Raw genomic sequence first — 27,777 nt, 5'->3', positions numbered from 1 at the left:
GTCAACATTGGTTTGCTCCTTTTGGCTTTAGATTATCTTGATTAGTTTTTGTGTTTATTTGTAATAGGTCTGTGTTTTTGTAAAATAGGGTATGAGCATTTTTAGGACACAATAAACTCCCTTGTGTTTAGTTATCTCATCCTGTAGGAAAAATCTAATATCAGTGATATTCTAAGAGAGGGATTTTTAAGAAACAAAACAAAATAGCGTGGTTCTAATCATCAGGAAAGTGCCCTAAACTTCTTGCAAGACCTTAAATCTTAATTGTTTTAAGCTTGTTTGTACACACAGGAGAACTTTTTGCATGCTTTTGTGAATACCAGCTAACGTGTGAACTAAATTTTTTTAAATGCCTTTAAGCTAATTTATATAGTCAAATACTGATTTTTACCCTCCATAAATGAAAGCTTGAGTAAAATGCTTCTGACTTGTGTTGTGCAGTGGCTGAGGGGAAGCAACCCACTGGTTATTTCTAGATCCAAGATATATGAGCAGTCCAAAAAGAAAATAGGACATACCTAATGAATTATGGCAACTATAATGGCAAAAGTAAGAAGCTGGGCATCTAGGATGTTCTGTTTTCTTCTTGTGCAGCTCTTTAAATTGCAAAGAAGTTGGGAAGTGATTGATCAAAATCAGAATTAATTGAATTCTGAGATTTAATCCCCAAGACATTGCGATAATGCATTTGTATAGAAAGCCTATCCATTTTTATTGACTGGGGACTTCAGGATGTAAGGAAATACTTTGTCTTGGAGACAAATTGAAATTTAATGTCTTGCTCTCAAAATTTAAAAATACTCTGAAAAACATTATTCAGCAAGCAGGACTTGAATCTGGTCTGCAAATGTGAAAAACTAGAATTTCAATTCTGCTTTAAATGCATATCAAAGCACAGCAATAGAAAACAATCACCACTGACTCTGCCTCATTTGATACACTCAAATGTTACAGAAGGGAACAGCAATAGAAAATGAGCAAATTTGTCTGTGCCCTGAGCAGCTGTGGGTGTAAGATACTGTGCTGGTTTTGGCTGTGGTAGAGGTAATTGCCTGCGTAGTACAGGAATGTGTCTGGGATTTGTGCTGGAAACAGAGTTGGTGACACAGGGATGTAGTTATTGCTGGGCAGTGCTTACACTTTCCTGCTCCTCACCCATCTCACCAGTGAGGAGGTGAGGGGCGCACAAGGAGTTGAGAGGGGACAGCCAGGACAGCTGACCCCAACTGACCTCAGGGGTATGCCACATCATATGACATCATGCATGAAATGAAGTCATGGTCAGCATATACAGCTGGAGGAAGGAGAAGGGAGGGGATAACATTTGGAGTGATGGCTTTTGTCTTCCCAAGTAACTGTGTGATGGAGCCCTGCTTTCCTGGGGATGGCTGAACACCTGCCTGCCCATGGTGAATGAATTCCTTACTTTGCTTTGCTTGTGCACGTGGCTTTTTCTTTCCCTATTAAACTGCCTTTATCTCAGCCCAGAAGTTTTTTCACTTCTTCTCTTCTGGTTCTTTCCCCCATCCCGCTGTGGGGGCAATGAGTGAGTGGCTGTGTGGGGCTGAGCTGCCAGCTGGAGTTAACCATGACAGGTACAGTCAACACTGGCTGCAGGTGCAGTACACATCTTCCACTGATACAGAAGAATTAGCTCAGCAAAGCGTTTCAGGCAGGAAGCCCTGGACTTTTCTCACCATTAAATAATTCAGGGAACTTAAGAATTTCTGGTAAATTTCCAGCATCTGTGACTGAGTCTCAGTCTGTGTCTCCGAGTCTGATGTGGTTCTATTGTTCCAGTATCTCCTGTTCTGCTACGGAAGAATCCTGTTTAGCCATCACCAACATTGTTTACTGGTTACCCTGAAAAACATAACACTCCATCCAACCTACAGCAAAAAATTGCAATGAACAAGGGCAAAATGTATTTGGAAATTATTTATTAACTGAAAAAGGTCAAAATTAATTAAAAGGGCTACTCAAATGTCACAGTCCCTGCTAGCAGAACACCCATAAGCATATTAATATGTGTTAAAGCCTGGAAAGTAACAGTTAAATGACACGACGTCTTGTCTTGTCTTATCTAGATTTTGCCACTGAAATAACATCAGCAAATGGGTTTGTTAAAATCAGATCTGCAAGATGCAGATAGGTAGGGATTTAGAATTATTCACATTTTAAAAGAAGTCTGTTGCAAAATTTTACTGTTGCTGGGGCAATTTCACTTCTCTGAAGGTGAAATAGCACTGTTTCTCTCATGGGGTGCAAAATGTAGTAGTCAGTAGAGCTCTGTGCTTTCAGGTCTCACCAGGAGCAAGGCTGAGCATATATTCCCACCAGGCACATATGTAAACACACCCTACACCATGCACATACTTGTGCCAGTCATGCAGATTGACACAGGCAGAGCACACAGCACTCACAAGCACCACCAGTGGCCTTTCCAGGATGACAGACTCTTACTGGGAAATAATATACATGTACATGTACATACACAGTGTGGATCCCTTTGGAAGCCAGACTTAGACTTGAGTAGTCCATCAAGTAGTTGTATCTCCTGTGATGTAGCTCTGGGAGAAACCAGGGGAGAAACAGGTCGGTTCTCCCTTGTCCCATTGCTCCATTGGGCTCTCTTGCATCCATATGTGTGGAGATGACTCTGGCCACAGAATTTCATGGCTTCCTCATTAGTTCAATGAACTTGTAAGAAAAGGTTTGGGTTTTCTGCCAAATATTAGTTCAAGTCTAGATAAATACAGCTTGAATTGTGCTTCAAATGTGGGCCATCAGTGATGTTTCAACCCCAGGATCACTTTAAAAGGGTGTCGCTTTGTATTGACTACGTTCAGAACGGCTAGGCATAGAGGGTATGCCAGGATCATGCAGCATGCCAGGGGGATTGGTGGAAAATCATTAGTACATGGGTGGAATATGGATGAATCTTACAGTATAAGGCACAAGAACAGAAAAGGTCTTTTGGCATGGTAGCATAGTGCAGGCTTATTTCTATTCTACAGGAAGAGTTAGCACCTGCTCTCCTGACCATTAATGTAAAACAGATGCTGTCTACCAGCTGTACACAGCTGCCTGCATTTTGAAATTAAATGTTCCTTTTACTCAGTGGACCAGAACCTCATAAATTGCCCTTTCTCTGTATGTCAGATCTCACAGAAGGTCAAATATCAAAGTGACAATGGGAACAGACAGTGCATGAGGAGCTAGTTTGGGCTTGGGTTTTTTTGTTTGTTTGTGGGTTTTTGTTACAGTGGGGATACTGCAACACATGTATCAGACAACGAGGCCCATGGAAAAGAAATATCTATGGACCGATTCTTGATAGATGTTTCAGAGATGTTTATTTCTCCAGCCGCATGGCCGGGATCTGCCAAGGAGCTGCTCAATCATGGGACCCGAGGGTCCTTGCCTGCGCAGGGGACACAAAACAACCGATGGGGAACGAGGCTGAGCAGGGGCAGGGAAACACCGTGTCTCCCCCAGGGCCCCTCCCCCAGGGCTACATGGCAGGGGGGAAGTGACCCCAACAGGTTCTATTTTGTAAGGTTGTTTTGTCTGTTTTTTGGGTGTTTTGTGGGGAGGGGTTATCCTCTTTTAGGCACTCAGAAGTCTACTATGAGGACAATTTTTTTCAAGAGGGGAATATTCATCTTTACTCTTCAAGGTAATCTATGAGTTTTAGCACATTAAGCATGCCTAAAAGTAGTAAAGAAAAAAAAACCAGAAGCAGTTTTCCTAAACTGAGGAAATACTGTGTGTACTTGCAGTGTCTGTCATCCCAGGCTTCACTTCTTGTGATGTTGGATGTAAGCATGGTTTGGTGAAGATCAGCTCACATGTGTTATGTGTCTACCAGTGGTGTCTCAAACTGTTATTTATAAATTGAAAATTCTGAAGTTCATTTAAATGTGTACAAAATGACTGGTTTAAAAAGCTTATGGTGCTGTTCTCCCAAAAACATTCCCCTTGTGCTTTGGTCTTTGTTTGGGAACATCTTCCAACTGTTAGGAAATAGTTGACTTGTTTTGTGCATCACTATCTGCCTGGTTTTGACAAATAACTGAAGAATTCCCTGCTGAGAGATTTTTCTCCCTCACTGCTTTCCCTTTATGTATTTTCATGTGTTTTTCTCTTCAGGATAATCTTCTAACGCATAATTTAATCTTGCTTGCTAGATTTTGTTTTCCAGTCTTCCATAAAAATTGAAAAGCATGCAAATTAACTTCTCTTTTCTTGTGTACTTCGATTCTGTTGCAGATTATTAGCTACTACTTTGCCTTTCTCTTGGTGCAAAGATAATGCAGCCTCTCGTAATTCAAAAGCCAGACTTGAGCTTGAATCACATTCTGCTTCCTGCTATAATTCTATTTCATTCCATTAAATGAATAGTCAAGTAGAAAGTTCAGAACTAATAGTGCAACTGCTACTCTAAAATTAGGGTATACCCCAGAGTTTTATACTTTTCTTTGATTCATGTGTGTATGTCCTCCAAATGGAGGGCTTAGATGTTCAGATCAAAGTCAGAATATGCAGTACTTCATCATACATTTTCCATGTCAAATGGAAACCAAGTTTCAGGGGTCAGTGACTGGAAAATAAGACATCTTGACCACAAAAAGTGCAACTATAAAATCAGCAACTACTTCAATAAAATATAGATCAGAAATATTTCTGATGCTCTTTAAGTAAAACAATAGAGCCCAGGGGGATTTATTGGCTAAAGTGTGTTTTGGAAAAAATACATTTTCACCACGGGGAACAAATAGTTGAGTGACATGTGTCATTCAAAAGCAGTTCTGATTGATTTGAGTCCTTATAGGAGAGGAAATGAAATACTGTGGAAAAAGGAAGAATGAACCCTGATAAAATATTCGATTAAATCTGAAAGAAATTTATTTTTTCCATACATTGTTTTTATTTATTTATAAGTTCCTGCAGTTGAGGAACTGTGGAAAATTGACTCACATCTGAAGCATGTTGCTTAATGTGTGACTATCATGTAGTGGCGAAGAGCTCAAATATATTAATTAAAAGCTTCAAAAAAAGGAAGAAAAAGAAAAGCCTGAAAATTTTTCTTTGTTGTTAAAATCACAATATTTTTATTCAAATATAATGGCACAGAAGCACAAGAGTGTCTCTGTTTTTATCAATATTGTCAGCATTCCCTGCAGCCCAAATCCTATTGTATCCTCTGTGGGATTAACAGAGGAAAAATACTGTTGATGAATGAATAAAATGAACCCTGGAATTTTTTATTACTAAATTTTATTCCACTGGTTAAATTCCTTGAGCAATTCAAACAGCTTGGTTTTGTGACAGAAAAAGTGTGAGTAAAGAGTGAATGTGGTACCATCAACTATCCCTTCCCAAATGTGAAAATGGGATCTTGCAACCATTTATACTGCAGGAAAGCTCAGCTAAGTGATTCCTCACAATCAAAATACCAACTTTTGTCTTTGGTGGCCTGAAAATAATAGGCATTTCTGTATAAATGGGTGATTAAATCACTCGAATATTTTAGTTAGTTGTCTACAGGTGAACTGATGTTTTGACAGACTCTCACGCAAAAAGTTCTACATTTTGTAAAATTTTTACATCTTGTAGCACTTTCAGATACTCTCTGTAAATGATGTGAAACATGATGTATATGCCATCATCATGATGGGTATTCATCTTAATTGCTTTCTGGTACTGGCTTGGAATAATTTTAAGTAAACTTCTCTTTTGGCAACACTTACTGTGTTTCCCATGCCATAAAATCACTTACATGTAAGTTGGGTGGTAAGAAATAGCATAAAGTGTTTGTTCAACTAAAGGCGTGTGCCAAGGTTAACCAGTCATGATTCAAAATGAAGGTCCCAACAACTGTAGATGTACATGTGCAGATGCAATAGCCCAGAAACCACTCTGTCAGAAAATCATTCACAGTCCTGTAAGAAGTAGCTGGTAATTCTTGATTCCACTGATTAAATATCCAGTAACTCCGTGAAAACAACAGCACCTTATTGTCATTATTAAATCTACAAATCTTATTTAGACTTTCAAATTCATTTGTTGGCCATATCACCTCTTTCATCAGTGAATTACAAATGTCCTGACTCTTATATCTCATCAGTCTTTTAGAAATTTGCTATAGTATGAACATTAAAAACCATGGCATTACAGCATAGAATCAGATCATCTTTCTGCAATAACTGCCAAAAGCAGAAGTTTTGGTCATGAAATTTCCCTTCTTTTCTTTTGAATCACCTGAAATATCAATAAAGAAATTTTCCACCAGATTATTTAAAGAACGGCACCTGTGACATACTAATGAGCTGCTGACTAATTAAAACCAGCCATTTGAAAGAAAGGCAATTACAGTCACTGAGTGTTTAAAATAATGATACACACCAAGGCACTGAACAGCATTTCATTGCATTTGATGTTAGAGCTGACCTGAGCTCTTCTGGCAGAGTGTTCCCACAGATAGGAATTGAGAAATCCTTTTAATATTGGATTCCACTAATGAGATGAACAGTTTTCAGCAGCTTTAGGTTATCTTATTATTTCAAATGTATTACTAGAATGGAGACACGAGTGTTACCCACATAATTCACAGGGATGAATTATGGGCAATTGCACAGGTGGGCAACCCATTAGAAGTCGCTAATCAGTATTGTACTTGAGGCCTATTAATTCTTTAATTCAAATCAGTGTGATATTCCCTCTCTTTAAAGACTTTGAAGATTTGACTTCTCCCTTTCCTGCATAAAGATGACTGCTGAGAGGAGATATGCTTCATATATTTTATTTTAAAATCTCAGTGTATTTGTGCTGTATCTCGTGACTGCTGAAGTACGACAAGTAAACCCTGGACACAGAAACAGAGGGATATGCAAGCAGTGGCTTTACACAGCAGCTTTTCTGCTGATAACAAGTCCAGCCCTGAAAAAACCAGCGACCCTGATGGAATTTTATGAATAAACTGTTCATACACTGACACAGGTTGCCTCTGTGGGTAGAATGAGATGTGGACAGGGGGAAAGAGCAGATAGAGCAGGCTGCCCATGTGCCTCATCCTAAGGGCATACTGTTGGTAAGCTGACCTTGAACTTGAAGAGCAGAAGAAAAGAAGGATATGACTTGAGATGAAAAATTAGTTTCTGGAACAGTGCAGATAAGTTTGGGGAAGAGCTGGTAAGGGATGAGAACACTCTTGACAAGAAATGGGTCTGTTCTGGGAGAGGTGACAATTATGATGATTTAATAGACGAGATTATTGCTAATGAATTGTGAGCACTTCGGTTTTCTTTTAATGAAGGGATTGAGCTGGCACGGTCCCTGAAACTGGGTGTTCTCATTTGGAGCAGGAGATGGTTGGAAAATTAGGTGAGTTTGAAATTGATTTAATTCATGTCTTTTAAAGTCTGGAACTAACATAAAAGTGACTAGTGTACTGATTTAGTAAAAGCAGTTTATTGTGAACTTAGTATGGCATTTTGAAAAGGGTATTTCTCACTAATTTGACTTCAGGAAATAAATGCTTGGTTAACATTATCTCTCTTTCTTCTGCTTCTTACTATGCTTCATTTTGGTGCTTGTAGAATAGTAATTAACATGACTGTGAAAAAAGGAAGAAATGGAAGGTCCTAGAAGTTTTATCATTTAGAATTCCTCAAAATTAAAAAATCTAGGGTTTGACCCACTATCTTGAAATGCAGGAGCTGAGAGGGTAAAAATGAAATAAAACCAATCAATGTCTTCTTGCGAATTACTGGTCAAATACGCACAAATTTCTGTTAGTAAGCAAATTAATAAATACCCAATATTCTGTAATTATATAAAAGTTATAAAAAGAACATTTAGGTTTTCATCAATTGTTTAAAAGCATTTCGGTATTTTTTTTTTTACACAGTGCAATTAAATGCCAAAAAAAAGAAGGCTAATCTACTTGTTAGAGGTGAAATTATTAATCATCTAAAACACTTTTTTATTGCCTCCCAAATCTTAATTCTGGATAGCTAGAAAAATACAACTTGCTCTAGCTGGGAAGAAAGTGCATATTTCAGAATATTTGAAAAAGTCAAATGTACATGTTGGCAGATCTGATAAATATATGAGCAGACCATCAATGCTACAAATATTTTGCTACAGAGAATTTAGTTATACTCCTGATGTGGAAAATGGCTGGGGACTCGGAGACAGTACTGAATAACTCTTCCAGCTGTCAAACTGTTTTTCTGGAAATATTTAGTTTGAGGTGTCCACTGGCCTTTTAGTGTGTGCTCCGATGAAACCCTGGTGCTTCAGAGGACTTCCTTCCTGCCTTTTAAATATTAATTTCATACAGAATTTATGACATCGTCATGGAGACCAAGCTTCAATACTGCTGGTACCTTGATGGCCTCATGCTGCCATCAGCCGATTTTACAGTTTTCACCCTATTAACATTTCACTAAATGCTGATGTTCTTCTGTTCCCGTTCCCATTCCCTTTGAGATCATCCCTTTGAGAACTGTCACCAGTTCTCTGCATCAGCAGTGCCAATAACAAAAGCAGCAAGTTATAATGGTAGCAAAGGAACAAACAAATAGTTTATCCTTCCTTATAGATATCTAAATAGGTCTTTTAAATGAACATTTTTAAACTTCTGTAGTAATTGCTTTGATTGTTTTTATCCAGTTCTATGGAATTTTTTGTGGTGGGTGTGAATGCATATTTTTGCTATTAATTATTTTTCGCCCATATTGTGACAGAGGACTTGAGGCTGTGAGAGAGGGTGATTTACAGTCTGGAATTTGGGAAAATAATTGTATTAGCCCTTTTTTACTTTTAACATTATTCCCTTGATTTGAGGTGAGTTTTTATCTCATGTTCCGCTCTTATCTTTCTGAGCACAGACCATCACATCCACCTCACTATAAATGTTATGTTACAGATGAGATAATTTTTGAGCTTTTCTGACTAAGTAGTGATTTTCTTTGCTCATTTCATAAGTAAGAAAGTGCCAGTCACTTCTATGCAAAAAGTAGTGGGCTTCTTTTTGAATGACCTGCCTCCCAGCAGGTAAGACTTGCTTATAGTTTCAGGTTTGGATCTGCTTTTCTGTATTAATTATATGTACTTAATGAGTGAACTTAATCACTGCTCAGTGATTAAGTCAGAGATGTTTCACTGGAAAGCAATTTGGGTGGATGTGATTTGGTGCAGAGCCAAAATGGAAGGGAGATGCTTTAGTACAATATAAATCTCTACAAGCAGAGAGCTGGGGTGGAGATCTTGGAACCCGTGTTGAGGACAGCAGGGAAGCAAAGTGAGAAGATGATCTAGAATCCACAGGCTGGATGTGTAAGAACAGCTGTGGCCCAGACTCCCCTCCTCCCTGATGGCAAATGGAATCCTTTCTCAGAAGTGAAACAGGGATAATAATCAGGTCTTTTCTAATGACAGTGGTCCGTGGGGCATTTGTTCTCTCCCTTCCATGTAATAAGCTGGTGTGTAAAGATAGAAATTTCATATTGTTTTTCTTGTAAATATCCATTTGAAAGAGACTGTTTCATCTCTAACCAGGGCTGTCTGATTTTTCCTACACTGGGAGGTCAGAGTCAAAAACCTCTGCCCTGGGGACCTGGCTGGGCAAAACAGAAGAGCTGTGCTCGTGTTAAAATGGGATGCTGTTGACAAAACACAGAGCAGTGACAGAAGGCAGTGCATGCCTTGCCCATGGTTACAAAAATTCCTTTCTTTCTTCTAATTTCTGTTTTGCAGAGCAGCTACTCCTACAGCTTGCATTATAATTTTCTTTCCTGAGGCAGAACCACAAACCGGTAGGGAGGATGTGCAGGATGCTCTGCACTCCTCATTTCCTCCCAACTTACAAATTTGTGAGGATGCTGAATACTGTAATCATTAGAAAAGAAAGGAGAGATGACAGACAGATTTATCACACTGGTGTAGTGCTCAGGGGTGTGCACAGGTGATTCCATATTTGCACATGGATGAACTTATAGAAACAAAGAATTTCCTGCTTTTTTCCTGCCTATTTAGAGATACGGCCTAAGAATTAAAGAAGAATGTGAGACCAAGAAAGAAGTTAAGATTTTGGCCTTGCCAGTTTTGTTTTTAGGCTATTACCCAACTTAATTCTCAGAATTTCAGCTTTCTCGACTGCTTCCACTGCATTACTGTGTCTGTACTCAAGACTGTAGTTAACACATGCATTCAGAAAGGATCATTTCTGCAGCTATTTACCTCCCTCTGTCATAGGATAAATTTACATCTTCAGTCTACACATTTGCATGCTAAAAGTATCTTCCCACTCTCTGCTATAGTGTGTAAATTGCCATCAGCCTCTGTTAGAAGCTTGGTTAATGTGTTCAACAAAGTGATGTTTCTTTCTTGGTCCCAGTCCCAAATGCAAACGTTTTTCAGTCTCACACTACCTTATTAAAGGAATATATTGTTTCCATTGTCCCATCCAATTTAGCTACAGCTGACAGCCTTAGCACTGAGAGTCAGATCTACTTATTACTTCAAATTAAGACAAATACAACTTGGGAGGACGGCTTATAATAATTTTCTCTTCGTGTGTAGTGAGATAAATTTGCTGTGTTTGAACCTGGCTGAGACTTTTACAGAAAAATGAGAAGAACCTCGATTAAAGTGAATCAAATGTTCTGAAGACATGTCAATTAAGAAAAAATTTTGCTGGAAATCTGCCCCCTTCTTGTCTTGCCTGGAGGACTGTTAGACAGCCAGAATCTTCACTCCTTTGCTGGTGGGTTGTGAAGAAGAAAGAGCTCCCAGGTTGAATTTCTGCCTTCTTTGCCCATATGCAGGCTGCTGGCTTGCCTGAGCCAGAAGATCTAAACCCACTTCAGTGTCTGGACTGCCCTGCTTTGAAGCTGTCATGTCATCGGGCTGGCACCTCTCACAGCTTTTGTAGTCTTTGGTTGGGCACACATTAAAAAGAAAAATAAAAATCTGAGATTTCCATGGACATTTATAAGCATCAGTGAACCAAATTTTGGAGCAGAGTTGCTTAAATTTCCTTTCCCCTCCTATTTTCTTTATAAGAAAACATGTTAAGTGAGATTCAAGGTAAGATCAGGACATATTTGTGCAGAGGCAGGACAGGTCAGGAAAGGAAGCAGCACTCCATCCTGTCCTGAGCCACTGGAAAAAGCAACTGCCCAGCCATTTGCTCATCAATTCAAGAGAACAGAGTGAAGCTCTTCAGCTGTAGATTTGGCCATCCACAACCATTGCATCCAATTTATTCCTTGTCTCATCTTAACCAATATTACAACCTGTCTCTGGCAGGTGGCCTGCAGTAGTGCAGAACATGCAGTCAGGGGAGTCTTCCTGATAGACTCCAGTAAGTCAATTTATATCTACTGTATTCAATTAATAACTGTTGCATTTTGTTGTATTCTTAATATAAAAATAGTGATTCAAGAAGCCCTATATGTGGAAGCTGGGAAGCAGTGCCTGTGAGGAAGCTTTCAGTATTACTCCTTCAAGTCTGCTTCTGTTTGCATCTGGAAAAAAGATGCCTGATGACAAAGGCCCTGTGTACAGCCCTGGATTTAGTTCACTTAGTGCAATGGTGCTTTCGAAGGTGATGCTGTTTGCTCTCATTGGGGTCTCTCCCATGTTCCTGATGGTTTGACATGCTCCTCCTCTCTGCACCTCTATTAACCTAAGCAGTGTTACCACAAATAACATGACTCTGACACGTTAAATTAAAAAAAAAAGAAGAGGAAATACTGATGACTTGACAGACAATTTTGCAGAATAATTTAAATGTCTGGGGTGAGATAGAATGATAGTAGTTGATATCTGAAGTTGCTTCTGTGTGATTGCTCTGAAGCAACTTGATAAACTCAACTATAAATTAGAAAGGCAAGAGCTATCTCGTTTTATAACAAATATTAACATTTATTATGACTATAACTGGAATTGGAAAAACAAGATGCTGAATCTAAGGATAGAAATAAGGTTTGATTATTCATATTCTGAAATAATTTTCTGCCATGACAAAATATTGCTCTTTGGCAGCAGTTACAGTGAATCATTGAGACTCATTCCCAGAAAATTTAAACAAAGAGACTACACCAGAATTAGAATTTGGGTTTGGGTTTTTTTCACATGATGAGATCATAAATTCTCATTCAGTACATCATCTCTGAAAAATATATTTGTACTCAGATTTGGCTAATTCATGGATAAAGTAAAGCAATAAAAGGGTTTCCTTCATTTTTTTCTTTAGAACTATAGTCTTAACGAGGCTCTAAGAACTGTATCAAACAACTTCTGTATCTTCTGAGACCATGGGGGAACGTTCCTAACACAGTACTCACAGTGCTGCGCATTTCAGAAAACAAAATGACCCAAAAGATCTACCAAGGGAAGATGTTGCACTTCCCATGCTAAGAAAAGGAGGGGACATGAACATGTGGCACATACACAAAATACAAATGGAAGCCTCACTGCCTCCTATGGCAGTAAGCATGGCATGAGCATGGCACAAGAGCTGCCATAAAACAGAACGCTAAGAATCATAAGCATTGATTATCTGACTGCTCATATTCAAATTAATGAGTATAAAATGCTGCCAGCTGAGAAATAACCATAGAGATGTCCTAGTCTGAATCCTTACACTGCTGTGAGCCAATGCAGGTTACTTTGTGACCATCTGTGTGACTGGTCACTACAGTATCTGGAGAAACTCAATTGCTTATCATTATGTGGGAGTAAGATGTGTTAAGCAGAGGAGATTTTTGAGCAGCTTCTCTTCCTTTGAACTTCACTGATATGCTGGGATTATTGTAGAGAGAGCAATATAAAAAAATTTTTAAAAAGCACAGGAGTATTGCCTATGTTTATTTAATTTACTTATTCCTTTAACTGCCTTAAAGAATCTCCTTCTTAATTCAGGATCCCTAACCCGAAGGACTCCTCACTCCTTCCCTGTCTCCTTGCACTACATCTTATTCTTATTAAAGAACAAAGTGCCACTTACATGAAATAGAACATTAACAAAAAGCTTCTTCATATGGGGTCAAGCAACACAGATAGAAAATTAGGGAAGTTTTCATTATTTGCCTTTTTCCTGGCTTATGCATCATAACATGTTGTATTTGCAAGTTAATGCCTTTCCTGTCTTTTTAATGCAAATAGATGAAGGTCTATCTTCCTGGAGTTAAATGTAAAATCAATTAAGTGATCAGAGGCAAGATATGCACCACAGTTAAGGAAGGAACTGAGAACCTGTAAGATCAGCATAAGTCAGAAAATCTGTCTTATCTTTTTCTCTGCCAATCGAACAAAGAATGTTCACTCACAGTCATAATTATCAACCCTTCTGTAGCAGTCAAAATGTACATGTGAATGTGATGTACTGACCATAATAGGGACTTCCTAAAACAGAAAAGACAAGCTCCAGAGAACTTGAATTCTTCCCAGCTCACTTCAGACATCAGTCTCATTACCTGGTCTGCCTCTGTAATCAGTGGGAAAGAGAGGGAAATTCTAGAGGACAGTTACCACACCTAGAGCAGGACCATAGGTGTCCTGCTTACTGCACATTGATCATAGAGAAACTACTTTTCGAACCGAAAGTACATTAATAATGTACCCAAAGGTAGTCTGGACAAAAATGGAGCTAAGTAACTCAATTCTAGTAAGCTGTTGAGCATGTGCCCACTTAGATAAAGGTTTCTCCTAGATTTGGTGTACGGATGAGAAACAACAGTAAAAAGAAAAGGTTATTTCATATATGCTCATACTGCTTGAAGAATCACTTAAATCACACTGTTATCTTATATTCCTTCCAGAAGAATTGTTTTTTGCATGGAAATTGAATTTTGTAAGGAAATTTTTGTATGAAGGAAATTATCTTTAAATTGAAACTGAAAACAGTTTTCTGTCCTCATTTAAAATGACAGAGAAACAATAAGCCTGATTTGTTTTGCACTACATCCTTCACATTACTATTCAGATTATTGCTTCATTTTTTGGGTTTGGAAAGCTTGCAAAATAACTTGCATGCCAATTAAGGGGGTAAGTCTGAAATGAGCTAGTAAAGATTTGACAGAGTGAGACGTGTTTTGGTCCATCTTGTTTAATTTATTTTAATGTTTTAAAAATGCCCACAAGTAATGAAGGACATCATACTAAGAGGAATGTCTGAAAATGTTAGTAGGCATCTGCTAATATCTAAGCATGTGATTGAAAGCATTATACTTGAGCACCACAGTTTTAAATTAACTATTTTATTGACTGGAAGTAAGAGAAGCTGCTTGAGTGAAACCTTTTGAGTAGCTGGCTTTACTCACCAGGATTATACTGGAGTGGCAGAGATTTTCTGGGAGCTGGTTGAAGAGTGTTTGTATATTTCCAACAAAAGAAAACTGTTTATGTCAGTAGCAGTGAGAAATTTTAGTTTACAGTGAAGTCAGGAAGAGGGAAAGACATGATAGGAAATCTGTCCAATTCCAATGAGTAAACTAGCTACAGAAGGTGTATGCATGCAAGGAAAGATTGTTCTGCCTTTTCTAGGTTTCATACCAGGAAAATGAAGGGGTTTGTTTGTCTCAGAGGAAAATCTAGTTCATGCCTAAATAAATGAAAAAGAAAAGCATTATTTTACACCTCTCAACTCATGTAGAGTGCCAAGAACACAGAGATACACAATCAGTGCGGTGTCTAAGGTTATACACAGCAAAGATTTATACCTGTTCTTAACTCCAGTATGTGATTTGTTGTTCATTCAATGAATCGTGTGCTGAAGATTAAATTTTGTTGTGATTGAAGCTTAATGATAAGTGCTGCAACTTTGATTTTTTACTTCATAAAACTGAAAAAAGACACAAGATTGTCCATAAATTTAACAGTGTTTGAAGTTAAACACAGAGAGTTTGGAATAATTTGTTGTAATCTATCACAAGTTTGACTGCTGAACTTTGGGTTTCAGCATAGTATAACTCCAGACCTGCCACAGTTTTCTTTCATTATCTTCTGTTGTCCCAGCACAGTCTTATTGCTCTGTGCTCTAAAACTTTGGGTTATTTGGTTAGGTTGAAATCCTTGTTTAGTAGTTAGTGTTTATCTCTTTCAGTATTTGTAACTACTTTTTTAAAAATCTTCCACCAAATGAAGATATGTGAACCTCAGATAATGAGGCCGTGAGAAAGAGGGAAGAGAAACAGAGGAGATTCTCCGTGAGACAAACATCTGCTCAAATTCTGTTCTTCAACACTCCTTTAATTGTATGTAGTTTAGAGAGCTGGTTAGCTGCTGCAATGAAAAGATTACAGAATCACAGAATTGTTTAGTTTGGAAGTGACATCTTGAGTTCACCTAATGCAAACCCCCAGCTTGAGCAGAGTCACCTAAGACAGGTTGCCCAGTTGGGATTTTAGTATCTCCTCAAAGGAAGACTCCACAGCCTCTCTGAGCAACCTGTCAAACCAATGCTTGACAATCCTCACAGAAGAAATACACTTTTGTGTTCACAAGGGATTCATGTGTTTTAATTTGTGCTCATTTCCTCTTGTCCTCTTGTCCTGTCACGGAGCACTGCTGAGAAGAGTCTGTCTCCCTCTTCTTCATTTCTGCCCATCAGGTATTTATACACGTTGATGAGATCCCACCTAAACCTTCTCCAGGGTGAACAGTCCCAGCTCTCCCAACTTTTTCTCATATGAAAAATGCTCCAGTCCTTTATTCATCTGTGTAGCCCTGTGCTTTACTCTTCACAGACTGGGAAGCCAAGAATGGAGTGCAGTATTCCAGGTCAGCCTTGGCTTTCCTAACCCTATCTCTGCAGGATCGGATAACTCTGTGTTCTTCCTGGATCACCCACCCCTAGTTCCACCTCTTGTACACTTATTTTTACTCTCTGAGTTCAGTTAGGATGTCCTTGCTCATCCATGCTGGTTTCCTTCTTCTTATGCTTGATTTTCTACATATCAGGATGGACCATGTCAAGCATTGGAACTTGCTCTCCAGGGAAGTGATAGAGTAACCATCCCTGGGGGTGTTTAAAATACATGTAGATGTGGCTCTTAAGGACATGGTTTAGTGGTAGACTTGGCAGTCTTGGGTTCATGGTGGGAGTTGATCTTGCAGGTCTTTTCCAATCTAAAGTATTCTGTGATTCCATAATTTATGAATATATCAAACTTTGCAAGTTACAGACTAAGCTCTTGACCTGCATCTCAAATGGGGTCTAAGTTTTCAGTCCATTATTTCCCATGAGCCCACAACTTTCTCAAGTACCTATTTTTCTAGGTGAGCAGTTTCTTGTATTGGTAGTGGGGCCCTTGTTTGTGTGAGTAATTTCCCTGAGTTCATCACATAATCTGTCTGTTGCCTGCTTTATCTGGAAGTGTTTGAGACAAGCGGGGGACAAGAGAGACTGGTTGGCACTATACACATAATTGCTACTGCTGTAGTGCCACGTGCATATGAAGTGCTATAAATTGGCAGTGATAATAACACGAAGTGATAATGAAGAACTTGGTGAACATTGGCCAAGTCACAGCACATCTCCAACACAGCTGAATGGATTTTAGAGGCTGCATTCAGATGAGAGTGTCAACAAACCCTAAGTGCCTTCTATATATGTTCTAATTCAGTCAAGCAGAATAGAGCTCTCGTGTAATTGTGATGTAGCTATTTTAAAAACTATAAATAGAACAGAAGATAGTGGAGACTTTTCTTTATTCCACTCAACAAAAGGTATATGAAAGATAAAACACTTGGAAAAAATTGATGAAGAATGAAGCTGACTTTGGGCTCAGAGAGTAAAACTGAGTGAGGCTGGTGAAAGCTGTCGTGCTTTGCATGATAGCAAAACAATTAAAATGAGCTTTGAGGATATTGCATCCAAATCTGCTAAAAATCCTAAACAAATAGACTGAGAAATGAGCCTATTTTGCATTCATTTGCAAGTCTTACTTTATCATTGGTCTAATAATATTTGAGAAAACACAGACTTTATCATGAGACTGTGCCATTAAGTCTACAAGTATATGAGCAAATGAGCCAGAAAAGTAATTAATTTCCTCCTGAAAAACAAATTATGAGAAAACACTTTTAGAGACCAGCCATTTGCAAAAACAGAGCTCTTAATATGTGGAAATAAAAATGTTTCCAGAATCACAGTAATTGATAGCAGTGTGGCTTTTTCCCTCCATGTGATTGTTCATAGTGTACCAATAATTCATCCTATTTGTCTGAAATTTTCTAGGCCTTAAACAAGTGCTCATGAAAGTTTCAGCTAATGCCATTTATCATCTCAAAAGTGATACCTACACCTACTACAGTGGTCTTCCTTGGAATAAGGTAATCCAGCCCTTTTCTACAAGATCTAAGGAAGTATCATTGCTCCTGGGTTAGAGCAGAGCTGGGACATGACACTGCTGAGCTGAGGGAGGGAACAATTTACAGTCTTCCACTACCCAAAGGTGTGGTGGTGATGACATGAAGACGGCAATGCCTATAGATGGAGAAAAACTCACATACACTGAAAGGATGAGTGACTTAAGTGGCACAGTTCAGCAACTGAAATCCTAACTGGATATAAGCAAAATGTCTCTTCAAAACTAAATGAGTGGCTGGAACATGCTTCCCTGGGAAGCTGTGGAATTCCTGTCCTTGGAGAGTTTCAAAACTGCCCTGGATAAGGCCCCTGGCAACCTGACCTAGCTTGAAATTAGCCCTGCTTTGAGCAGGAGGTTGGACTCGCTGACATCTGAAGAGGTTTTCCATTCAAAATTATTCTGTGGGTCTATATTAATGTTTAGTGAACACTACTTAATCACAGTGTAAAAGAGCTCACATGACTGTGGGCTGTGTGCAAACCCTGCATCTAAGCTCTTTAGTCCCAGCCTATAAGATCTCTTTCTCTTTTAGCAGATGACCGCCTACATTTAATCACACGGTTTCTCTCATGGTTTCTCTACAATATCACCATGATCAAAGACAAGCAAAATACCATATTTTCATAGAATGGTTAGGGTTGAGAGGGACCTTAATGATCATCTATTTCCAATGGACAGAGACATCTTCCACTAGACCAGGCTGTTCAAAGCCCCATCCAACCTGGCCTTGAACACTTCCATGAATGGGCCATCCTCAGCTTCTCTGGGCAACCTGTTCCAGTGCCTCTGAGTAAAGAATTTCTTCCTAACATCGAATCTAAACCTGCCCTTTTTCACTATCCAGAGTTATTACCATAACCCACATCACAAATGACCTCTTCCTCCCCTAGCATTTGCAAAATCAGAGGCAGAAATAAAGAAGCTTCTTTTAGGTGGAGCAAAGCCTTAGTTGATTAGAACCAGGTGAAGGAGTGAAAGAAAATGTGCTCTAAAACAAACCAGCTCAAATGATCAGGACTCACAAAGAGTTTAAACACTTCAAAACAGCATTGATCAATAACTGTAGTTTGTGTATGCAAAAATATACTAATGAGTTTTATTTCATTAGCTGAAAGCAAAGTGCATTGTAAAAGAGCAAACAACATTTATTTTGCATTTTGGTTTTTCATGTTTAGTTCATTACTGTTTGCTGCCTGCCCATGGCATGGTTGTGTATCTTGTGATGAACTGAGCCAAATGCTGTGACAGTGCATATGGGAATGATCATAAAATCACAGAGTGGCCTGGGTGGAAGGGACCTACCTCAAAGTTCACCTAGTTCCAACTCCCCTGCCATGGACAGGGATGCCTTTCACTAGACCACATTGCTCAGAACCTCACCAGACCCAGCCTTGAACACTTTCAGGGTAGGCACATCCACAACTTTTCTGGGAAACCTGTTCCAGTGCCTCAGCATCCTCACAGTAAAGAATTTCTTCCTAATATCTAATCTAAACTTGTCTTTGGTTTAAAGCCATTCCTCCTTGTCCTGTCCCTACACACTCTCTTGTAGGCTCCCTTCAGGTGCTGGAAGGCCCAAGTTAGGTCACCCCAAAGCCTTCTCTTTTCCAGGCTGAACAATCCCAATTCTCTTAGCATTTCCTTCTAGAAGATGTGCTCCATCCCCCTGATCATCTTGGTGGCCTCCTCTGGACTTGCTTCAGCAGGTCTGTGTCCTTCCTGTGATAGGGCCCCAGAGTTGGATGCAGCACTGCAGGTGGGGCCTCAGGAGAGAAGAGCAGAGGGGCAGAATCCCCTCCCTCACTCTGTTGGACACGTTGCTTTGGATGCAGCCCAGGACAGCTTTGGCTTTCTGAGCTATGAGTGCACATGGCCAGCTCATGTCCAGATGATGAATGGTTCATTCTCAGATCAGAGAGGATTTGTGGTCTTCTCAACCTATTGGAGGGAGAAAATTTTCTTCCGTGTGAGGATAAATACTGAGCTGTCTCTAATTAATAATCCTTGCCTGGATGGGAGCTAATGGTGAATATTTACTATGCTAATAAGTCTGTGACATGTCTCTTACTATCTTTGTTGAAACAAATTCTAGTCATCTTTCAACTTAATTTCAGGTCATTTTTTATTTAGGCATTTTTCTTACCTGTTTCTTTTGGTCACTTCAGAGCTGAATAGAATTTGAGAAGGTATAAGCATAAACAACTCAACTCTTTATAGAAAAGTTTATAGAAGAAATTCCCTGTTCTCAGAAATTTTCAATAGGGAATACTGAAAGATATTTTCATGTCTATATGAAGAAATATAGGAAGAATAAAGAAAGTAATTGTCCTTTGTCCTTAACATTTGTAGAAATGACTCGTGTCTTTCTGAGTTTGGAAATAGGCATATTTCTTTCCAACAATAGTCTTCTATTAAATACTTTGCAAGCATAAACCTCAAATTCCAATAGCTGATGTTTATCCACTTTCCAAAAGAACAAAGAAATCTATAGAAATGTAAGCAAAAACAGACATTATGAGGGAACATTTCCAACATTCCTTCAAAATACTTGCATATTTGTATTTATCAAGTTAATATATCTTGAAGCTTTGTCTCTTGAGGCTTGTCCTTGGCTGGCAGAAAAAACAAACTTAAACAAAAACATTAATTTGGTTGGCTTGGACACCTCATTTTATGAAACATGTAATTCAGAGGGAAGTATTTGCTATTCCCAGTCACAGTGAGTGTAATAATTTTCAGCACACCTTCTCAGAATGGGCAAGTTTGTAATGATTTGATGTTTGACTGATTGAAGTTGCTATTTTTGGCACCTATATTATAACCTATACTTATACCAACTTATGTCTATATTTTATTCCACCATACCCGTACAAGAGAGCTCTGGACTGTTACTTTTCTTCTCTGGCTTACTGTTCTTTGGCAAATGCCAAATTATTCAAGCCTTTAAGCAACCTGTAGTTTTTCAATGCAGCAAGTCGTGGGTGAACCTGTTGCTGCTTCACAGCAGCTGAGGAGTATTCTAGAACATAGTTCCACTAACTGGACTGGTAAGAGAAAAAAGCAAGGCAACCATATCAAGAAATGGCATCTACATCTACACTGGGAAAATCTACAGTTCCTAGTGGGGGGTTTATGTCCTTGAAAAAATTACCATGTCCCTTTAATATTACCAGGGGAAAACTTAAAAGGGATCTTTCTTTAATTTTGTAGTTAGGAGACACCAAGGATCAATCACTTGTTGTATTCAATAGAAAGCAGAAGTGTTTTCTGAATATATGAACTGTGCTTTAACTGATTACCTCAAGATTATGAAGTTAGGTTTGTGCTTAATGATGAAATTTTTCTAATGTGTTTTTAATCTTTAAGTAATATATAAAATATCCATCATGATGTCCTTTTCCTCAGGTAATTCATGTGAAACAAGATATATGAATACTGGGTGCCTCAACTGGAAGGATTTAAATGAAAAATTACTCTAGTTAACTAAAAAGAAGAAATGAAAAGGGGAAAAATTATCTTAATAATTCATTTCTAACTGCTTTCATGAAGACACAGAGTTACAAATAATAAGTACAAATATGATATAAATACAAAAATTAAATATTATTAAAACAAATATACAGATATAAATGTGGAAACAGATATAACATATTAAAAAAGTTATTTGTTTAAATGTGTTTCCATTGAGGACTATGTTCAATACTAGTTTATCTTCCTGTCTGAAGATAACCAAAAATTCAATTCCCTGTTTGCCATGGGCTTTATTACTTTATCTTAATTTGGAGAAAGATGATTCTAATGTATTAAAACTTTTCTTCAAACAAGAGAAAGCAGAGGCTGAGTCTCTAATTAGAACAGTTTTCCTATAAATGGATAATGATGCTACTTAAGAAACAAGAACTATTACTTCAAGTCATTTACTCTTTCATTTCAAGAAGGATTAAAATTTTGTTTTTAGGGTAAGCTAGTAATGTATAATTGGTATTCAGTATCGATTAATATTCCATGTAAGTCACAATGTTAAAATTCATTCAGCAGGTATTTCCCAGCTACTGGTTAACATAAAAATCCCAAACAACCTCTGAGTTTACTTCAAAAACCAATAAATCCTTTTCTATGTCATTTACCCTTGAGGAGATAAGAAACTTACAGAAGTAAAATTACAGTGTTTGCTCAAAAATTAATCTCCACTGGTCTGATTTGCCACCAGCCCCTCCCCAACCTGCAGCAAAATTTTCAAAGATTTCTTTCTCCCATATTTCACTTGCCTATTTCAATTCTTAGACCAATAAATCAAAAGCTCTTATTTCTTGAAATATTGAAATAGAAAAAAAAGATAAAGGTAGTATTTCATTTCTTATGTAAAGAAAGAATACTGGATTTGTGTGAGGGAGAGAGCCATAGGACTAGATTGCTTGTGACTATGACAAACCAAATTGTCTAAGCTGGTAAACGAAGTCCTGTTAGTCCTTAAGGCAGGGAAGGAGGAAAACAATACCATTTCTTATCCAGCTGCACAGCAGGACCTGGAGAAACTCGTGCTCTGCATTAGAAATTGGTAGCTGCAGGATCTGCTTAGTGGAGTGTCTATCAGCTCCAGAGACTTTCTCCTGTTTGCCATGCCCAAGCTCTCCTCTAGGTCATAGACACATATTTTCACAGGGATAAACTTCTTCACCCTCCAGAAAATACCTTGGGGTGGTCTTAATCACACTGTAGTCTGATCCAGACTGTCAGAGAAATGCCACCCATGAAGGTTTGACCCAACTGGATCAAATATCCAGGGAAGACCCCATTATCCATGAGAACAGGCATAATAAGATTAGCATAATGATGTGTGTCAGGTGTGATAGAATTTAGAGAGGGTGAAAAAATCTGCTGATATCCTGAACATGTCCATGCACATATTCTTTCAAACCATGCCTGTACAGCTTGTGTCTTAACTACACCAGTACGTACAACACTTCTGGCAGGGTCAGCAGAGTTACCACAGACACATAATCAGTACAAATGAAAAAAACCAACTCTGGTTCTGAGTGAAAGAGCAGAACATCAGAGAGGGTATACTAAGCTTCACAACTGCTGTGTCTTGGTGTGCGTCATTCTACCTTCAGCATCCAAATAAAACTGACTTATGTTACATCCACAGGTCATGAAAGATCACAGAATCATAGAATACCAGGGTGGAAGGATCTCAAGGATCATCTGCTCTAACCTTTCTTAGCAAATCATGATCTAGACAAGATGGCCCAGACAAATCTGAAAAGTGTCCAATGAGGGAAGGCTGCCTAGTGCAAACATTAGCCATACTTCTGCATACCTCTCAGTTTAGTTTTGGTGCTGATGGGGTTTTTGGTTTTCTGTTTTGTTTTGTTTTGTTGAGGGTTTTGTTTATTTGGGTTTTTTTGTTTTTGTTTTTCTGTTTGGCTTCAAAATACTTTGTTCAAGAGGCACAGTCACATCTGGAAGCCTTGTAGCTCTGTCTGTAGGGATTGCACTTCATGTGTTTATCTGAGAGGCAAGGCATAGTAGCAGGAGACCAATGATTTACTAGCAAATCTGACAGCCCCTGGACAAAACCCATCTGTTGTCATCGTAGCCTGGATTCCCAGAGATACCTGAGGCCCTGAGAGTCCCAAGGCAGTGAATGAGTGGGGATTGGTTGAGCCCTGGAGGAAAGCTTTGTTTGATCTCTCTTTTAAATCGTTAACAATTATAGATGCATCAAAGCTTGCCTGGGAGGTGACAAAGGACCACCATTCCCTACTCACAAGCACAGAAAACCAGAGTACATCAGCTGAAAAACATGCTTGGAATGAAAACCATGTTCCACCGAGTGTTAGCATTCATCTGGATATGAACAAGATTTCACATTTATTTCTGGATGGTTCTGATGGGTCTTTTGTCCAGACTGAACATTCACCTTGAAACATACTCATAATTTTCCGAAGAAAGGGAGTAATCATTGGATTTAAAAGCAAGTTCACAGCAGTCACTCTTTACCCTGTTTTCATGCTGTGCCCAAAAAAATGACTAAGAACATGTGTATCTCAAGACTAGAGTTGCATCAGAACCGTTTCTACTGACATGTAATCATATGATTTTAGGCACCAGGAGTGTTCTTTAGTCCCAGACAAGACACAGTATTTCACTTATCATTTGAGTAGAGTTTTCAATCTGCAATTTGTTTTCAATTTTTTTTTTTAATATAAAAAGGAAACAAACAAAATCTATACCTTACTCAAGTGGTAAATGAAGGGAAAAATTAACATTTTTCAGAGGGTGGTGAGGTACTGGAACTGGTACCCAGAGCAACTGTGGCTGCCCCATGCTTGGAAGTGTTCAAGGCCAGGGTAGATGGGGCTTTGAGCAACCTGGGATAGTGGAAGGTGTCCCTGCCCATGACAGGGGGGTTGGAAATAGATGATTTTTAAGACCCCTTCCAATCAAAGCCATTCTATGATGATGATTTTACGTCTGCTCAATGCTACAATTTCTCCACTTAAAATAACAGCAGTGTCAAAAAAGAAAAAAAATCTTAAATGTAACTACACATTTAAGCTTTGCTTCTGCCTTTGCTCCAGGTTCAGTAACACACAATACTTGGAGGAATTTGAATATATTTGAAGACTTCTGGGTTTTTAACCTATGTGTTTGTGTGTTACAAAATTCTGCCTCTCACCTCTAGGGGTGAGAAGACACCATGTGCCACCTACTTCACCATTTTTCTTCAGAGGTTTGACTTAGGGAGAAGTAAGTTTAATACAAATAAAATTATTTTCCCCTCCTGGCTTTTGGCAGTCACACAGAAATGCAACAGCAGAGCAGAGTATGAGAGAAAGTCGCTTCTCAGAACTGTGTTCAAAAAGAATAACAAGCATTAAATTCAAAATGAACCATCTGTGACAACCCCTAAGCAGTGCCTCACTTCAGTAAGTGCAAGCCTGGGAATGAATGTGAAACTGTACGTAACTGTCAATTAAAATAATCTAATATAGACTTTTCTGCCTCTGGGGGGAGGGTGTACACAGATTTTCTGGAAGCCCACTTTTTTTCATTTCCTTGGCATAAATTTTACAGTTCAGGAGAACTGAATCACATCTGTAGCCAACATATGTTACACACCTCATGGGAGCAAAGGTGGTGGAAGAGGCACTGTCATTGTATATATGGACTCAGTAGTCCATATATATCTGGTATAAAATAATATAACTTCACATCAAAATTAATTCTAGAACAATTTCTAAGAAAAGAGTGATTTCACATTGGAAATAAGGTATTTACCAATCCCCATTTGGGAAAACTAAAAAACTGTGTCTTATAGAGTTGCATTTAGAAACAAAATCCAGAGAGTTTCTATTGGTCCACCCAGACCGCAATAAACAGAGCAATGGCAGCATAGCCAAGGTAAGTAAAAACACATGGAAATTCCTGCTTGCCCAAGCACTATATATGTATATATATATACTGTGCATTGACTGGTTACACCTTTGGATTTACAGGATTTAAATCACATCAAAATTTGGTCCTCAGAGTGTTCAGCAGGCAGTTCTGGGAAAGGGTCCAGAAGAATTCAGTCAGTAACCATGAAGACTCTGTCATTTTATAAGATATAAGTTGCTGACTGAAAAAAAAAATGTATTGTTAGGCAGTAAAATTGCAGTTTTATTCCTTATTGAATTTGGACCTATGCTGCAAGCTGTAAAAAATACTCAGCCAATAGAACATTGTGTATATTTATTGAATCTGGAAAATACCCCTGAGACAGCAGCTCTCAATGCTGCCAGGATACTTTCCATAAGCACTGAACTAGAGTTGTATGTGTGTAAATACCAAGTGTGTTTCAAGGCCTTCCCTTTTATTGGTACTATTTTGTAAGCCATTTTGTCACCTGAATGAGAATATGGTTACTTAAGAATGTAAAAACCTTAAAGGTATTTTAAACACTGTTTTATCAACATTCAGGTGTTAATCCATGTTTAGAATAAGACAGTAGTATGGCAGCAGTTCAAGGTCTGCTTGCCTTCATGTTCTGATTTCAGCTGGGATAAAATTAGTTTTCTTCTTACTAGAACAGTGCTGTGTTTTGGATTCAGGATGAGAATACTGTTGATAACACGCTGATGTTTTGGCTGTTGCTCAGTAGTGCTCACCCTAAGTCAAAGACTTTTCAGTGGCTCATGCTCTGCCAGTGAGGAGCTGCACAAGGAGCCAGGAGGGAGCATGGCTGGGACAGCTGATCCAAACTGTCCAAAGGGATATTCCACACCATAAAGTGTCGTGGTCATATAAACTGGGGGATCTGGATGGGAAGGGCTGTTCACTGCTGGGGGACAGGCTTGACATCAGTCAGGAGGTGGTGAGCACTGGTGTTATGCATCATTTGTTCTTCTCAGGTTTTCTTTCTTTCTCTCCTTTTTATTGCAATTATTACTGTTTTTATCATTAGTACTATTATTATACTTTACTTTTTTCAATTATTAAACTGTTCTTATCTCAACCCACAAGTTTTTACTTTTTTCTTATTCTCGTCCCCAACCCTCTGGGGCAAAGAGGAGTGAGTGAGCATCTGCATGGTATTTAATTGTCACTGGGGTAAAAGCACAATGCTTCAATAGGCAGAGTCCCACCACAATTGAAGTCTGCTGCAGGACCGGACCACAGCAGTCAGAATTCCTTTCTGTGCATGCCTTTTGAGCAAATCAGGGACTTACCAGGCTCTCCTTAATGAGAGCCACTCTAAGGCACAGCTGTGACTGCATTATCAGCCCTGAGACCTCAGCTGTAACTCTTTCTTCCAGGTATTCATTTCAAGATGAAGAAGACATGTTCATGGTGGTTGATCTCTTACTCGGAGGTGACCTGCGTTACCATTTGCAGCAGAACGTTCACTTTAATGAAGGAACTGTTAAACTGTACATTTGTGAGCTGGCGCTCTCCTTGGATTATTTGCAGAGGTACCACATCATTCACAGGTGAGTGAATTTCATTTGAGGAATGGGCTGCTTGCTTTTGGTAAAGCAGAGGAATTTGATCACACATCTGAATTTGTAGTTCTGTTTATTCAAAACCTCTGAAAAGTTCACATTGCTATTTAAGGGTGGAATTTGGCTCTGAAAGGGTTTTTTTATGGTGCTTTCTTTCTGTCTACAGCCATTCAGTAGCCATTCAGTATCCTTCTCATGCTGCCCTTTTCTTCTTCTGATCTCATACCATGATGTAAATTTTTCGCTGTGGTCCTTAAACACTAAATACAACCCATAATAGCATCCTGACTGCTTTTAATTTATTTTTAATTCTCCAGTTTCACAATGTTACTGAACACAAAAATGTTGTAATCGTAATCCAGTATAAGAGCTTCCCACAATAACATCAGGGAATGGTTATAGAACCTAAAGCTGAGACTAATTTGTTTACTTGCAGCATCTGCATGAAGGTCAGGAGGAAGAGAGGTGGGGAAGTAGGAACAATAGTACAAATTCTGCCCTCTATCTCACCACTATGTGGAACAGCAGTCTGTGGGATGGGTCTTCAGCTGCCTTAAATTTCTGTAGCATTTCTGGCATCAAGGGCGCAGCAGTGACTTAAACTCATTCAGGAGCAGAGCCAACAGTGATGCACAGTGAGGAGACATGTAGTCATTTCTTTATCATTGCAAACACACCATCTCGTTTGGAGATGAAATCAGTGCTCTGCTTGGTGTTTATAGTTTGTGGTAGCAGACCTTAGCAATATCATTGTTACCAAGTGCTTCCAGTCAGCATTCACATGCTAACCTACAAAACCATATTAGATCTTTCATTTTAAAATGAATGTGTTGGCAGCAAAAAGGAAGAAGAATGTTAGTAAGTGAGTCATTGAGAGAGCCTGCTACTAAATTTCATCTTGGCTACAAATAAAGAATAGTCGAACAATTTATCAGACTGGGTAGGTGGATTTTCAAACTGCAGTATCATAAAGAACTGAATACAGGGGATGTGAATCAGGAGCTTAACTCCTCCTAATATACAGTTGTGTATGAAATGTGTTCAGGTTTCCATTACTATTGCATCCAGAAACATGACAGAATGGGTTTTTCTAGGCTAACCTGTGGCCCCAGGAGTTTGCTACAAAAGGAAATGGTACTGAAGGGGACAGGAATCACCAGGCATGTATGAATGGAGGCAGAGTGTACAGATCAGTACTATGCCAGTTTCCCTTGGAGATACCTTGCAATGCTTCTGTGTTTGTTGATGTGGTTTGTGGTCTGTACTTTGAATGTGGCAATCATTTCAGCAATAGGACTATTGTTACTGCAGGGACAAATTTAGCCATAAATAGAGTAAAAACCACTACTGTTCTGGTGTATTTATGAAACTTGCATTTTTTATTAATCCCATCCATGTATATA

The 27,777-nt window shown here is 38.7% G+C and overlaps 1 protein-coding gene across 1 annotated transcript in view; it reads left to right on the top strand.

The window, feature by feature from the left end:
* Nucleotides 1–27,777, top strand: part of STK32B (serine/threonine kinase 32B) — a 162,187-nt gene that overhangs the window by 61,838 nt on the left and 72,572 nt on the right. The window contains exon 4 of the mRNA XM_032109940.1: nt 26,189–26,362. Coding sequence (XP_031965831.1) covers nt 26,189–26,362 — 174 coding nt within the window. The remainder of the gene's footprint in view (nt 1–26,188; nt 26,363–27,777) is intronic.

This window comes from Corvus moneduloides, chromosome 5 (assembly GCF_009650955.1).
Source record: "Corvus moneduloides isolate bCorMon1 chromosome 5, bCorMon1.pri, whole genome shotgun sequence".
In the NCBI taxonomy this organism is placed as follows: domain Eukaryota; kingdom Metazoa; phylum Chordata; class Aves; order Passeriformes; family Corvidae; genus Corvus; species Corvus moneduloides.
Note: the sequence above shows the minus strand (reverse complement) of the source record. Positions and strands in the feature narration are given on the sequence as shown.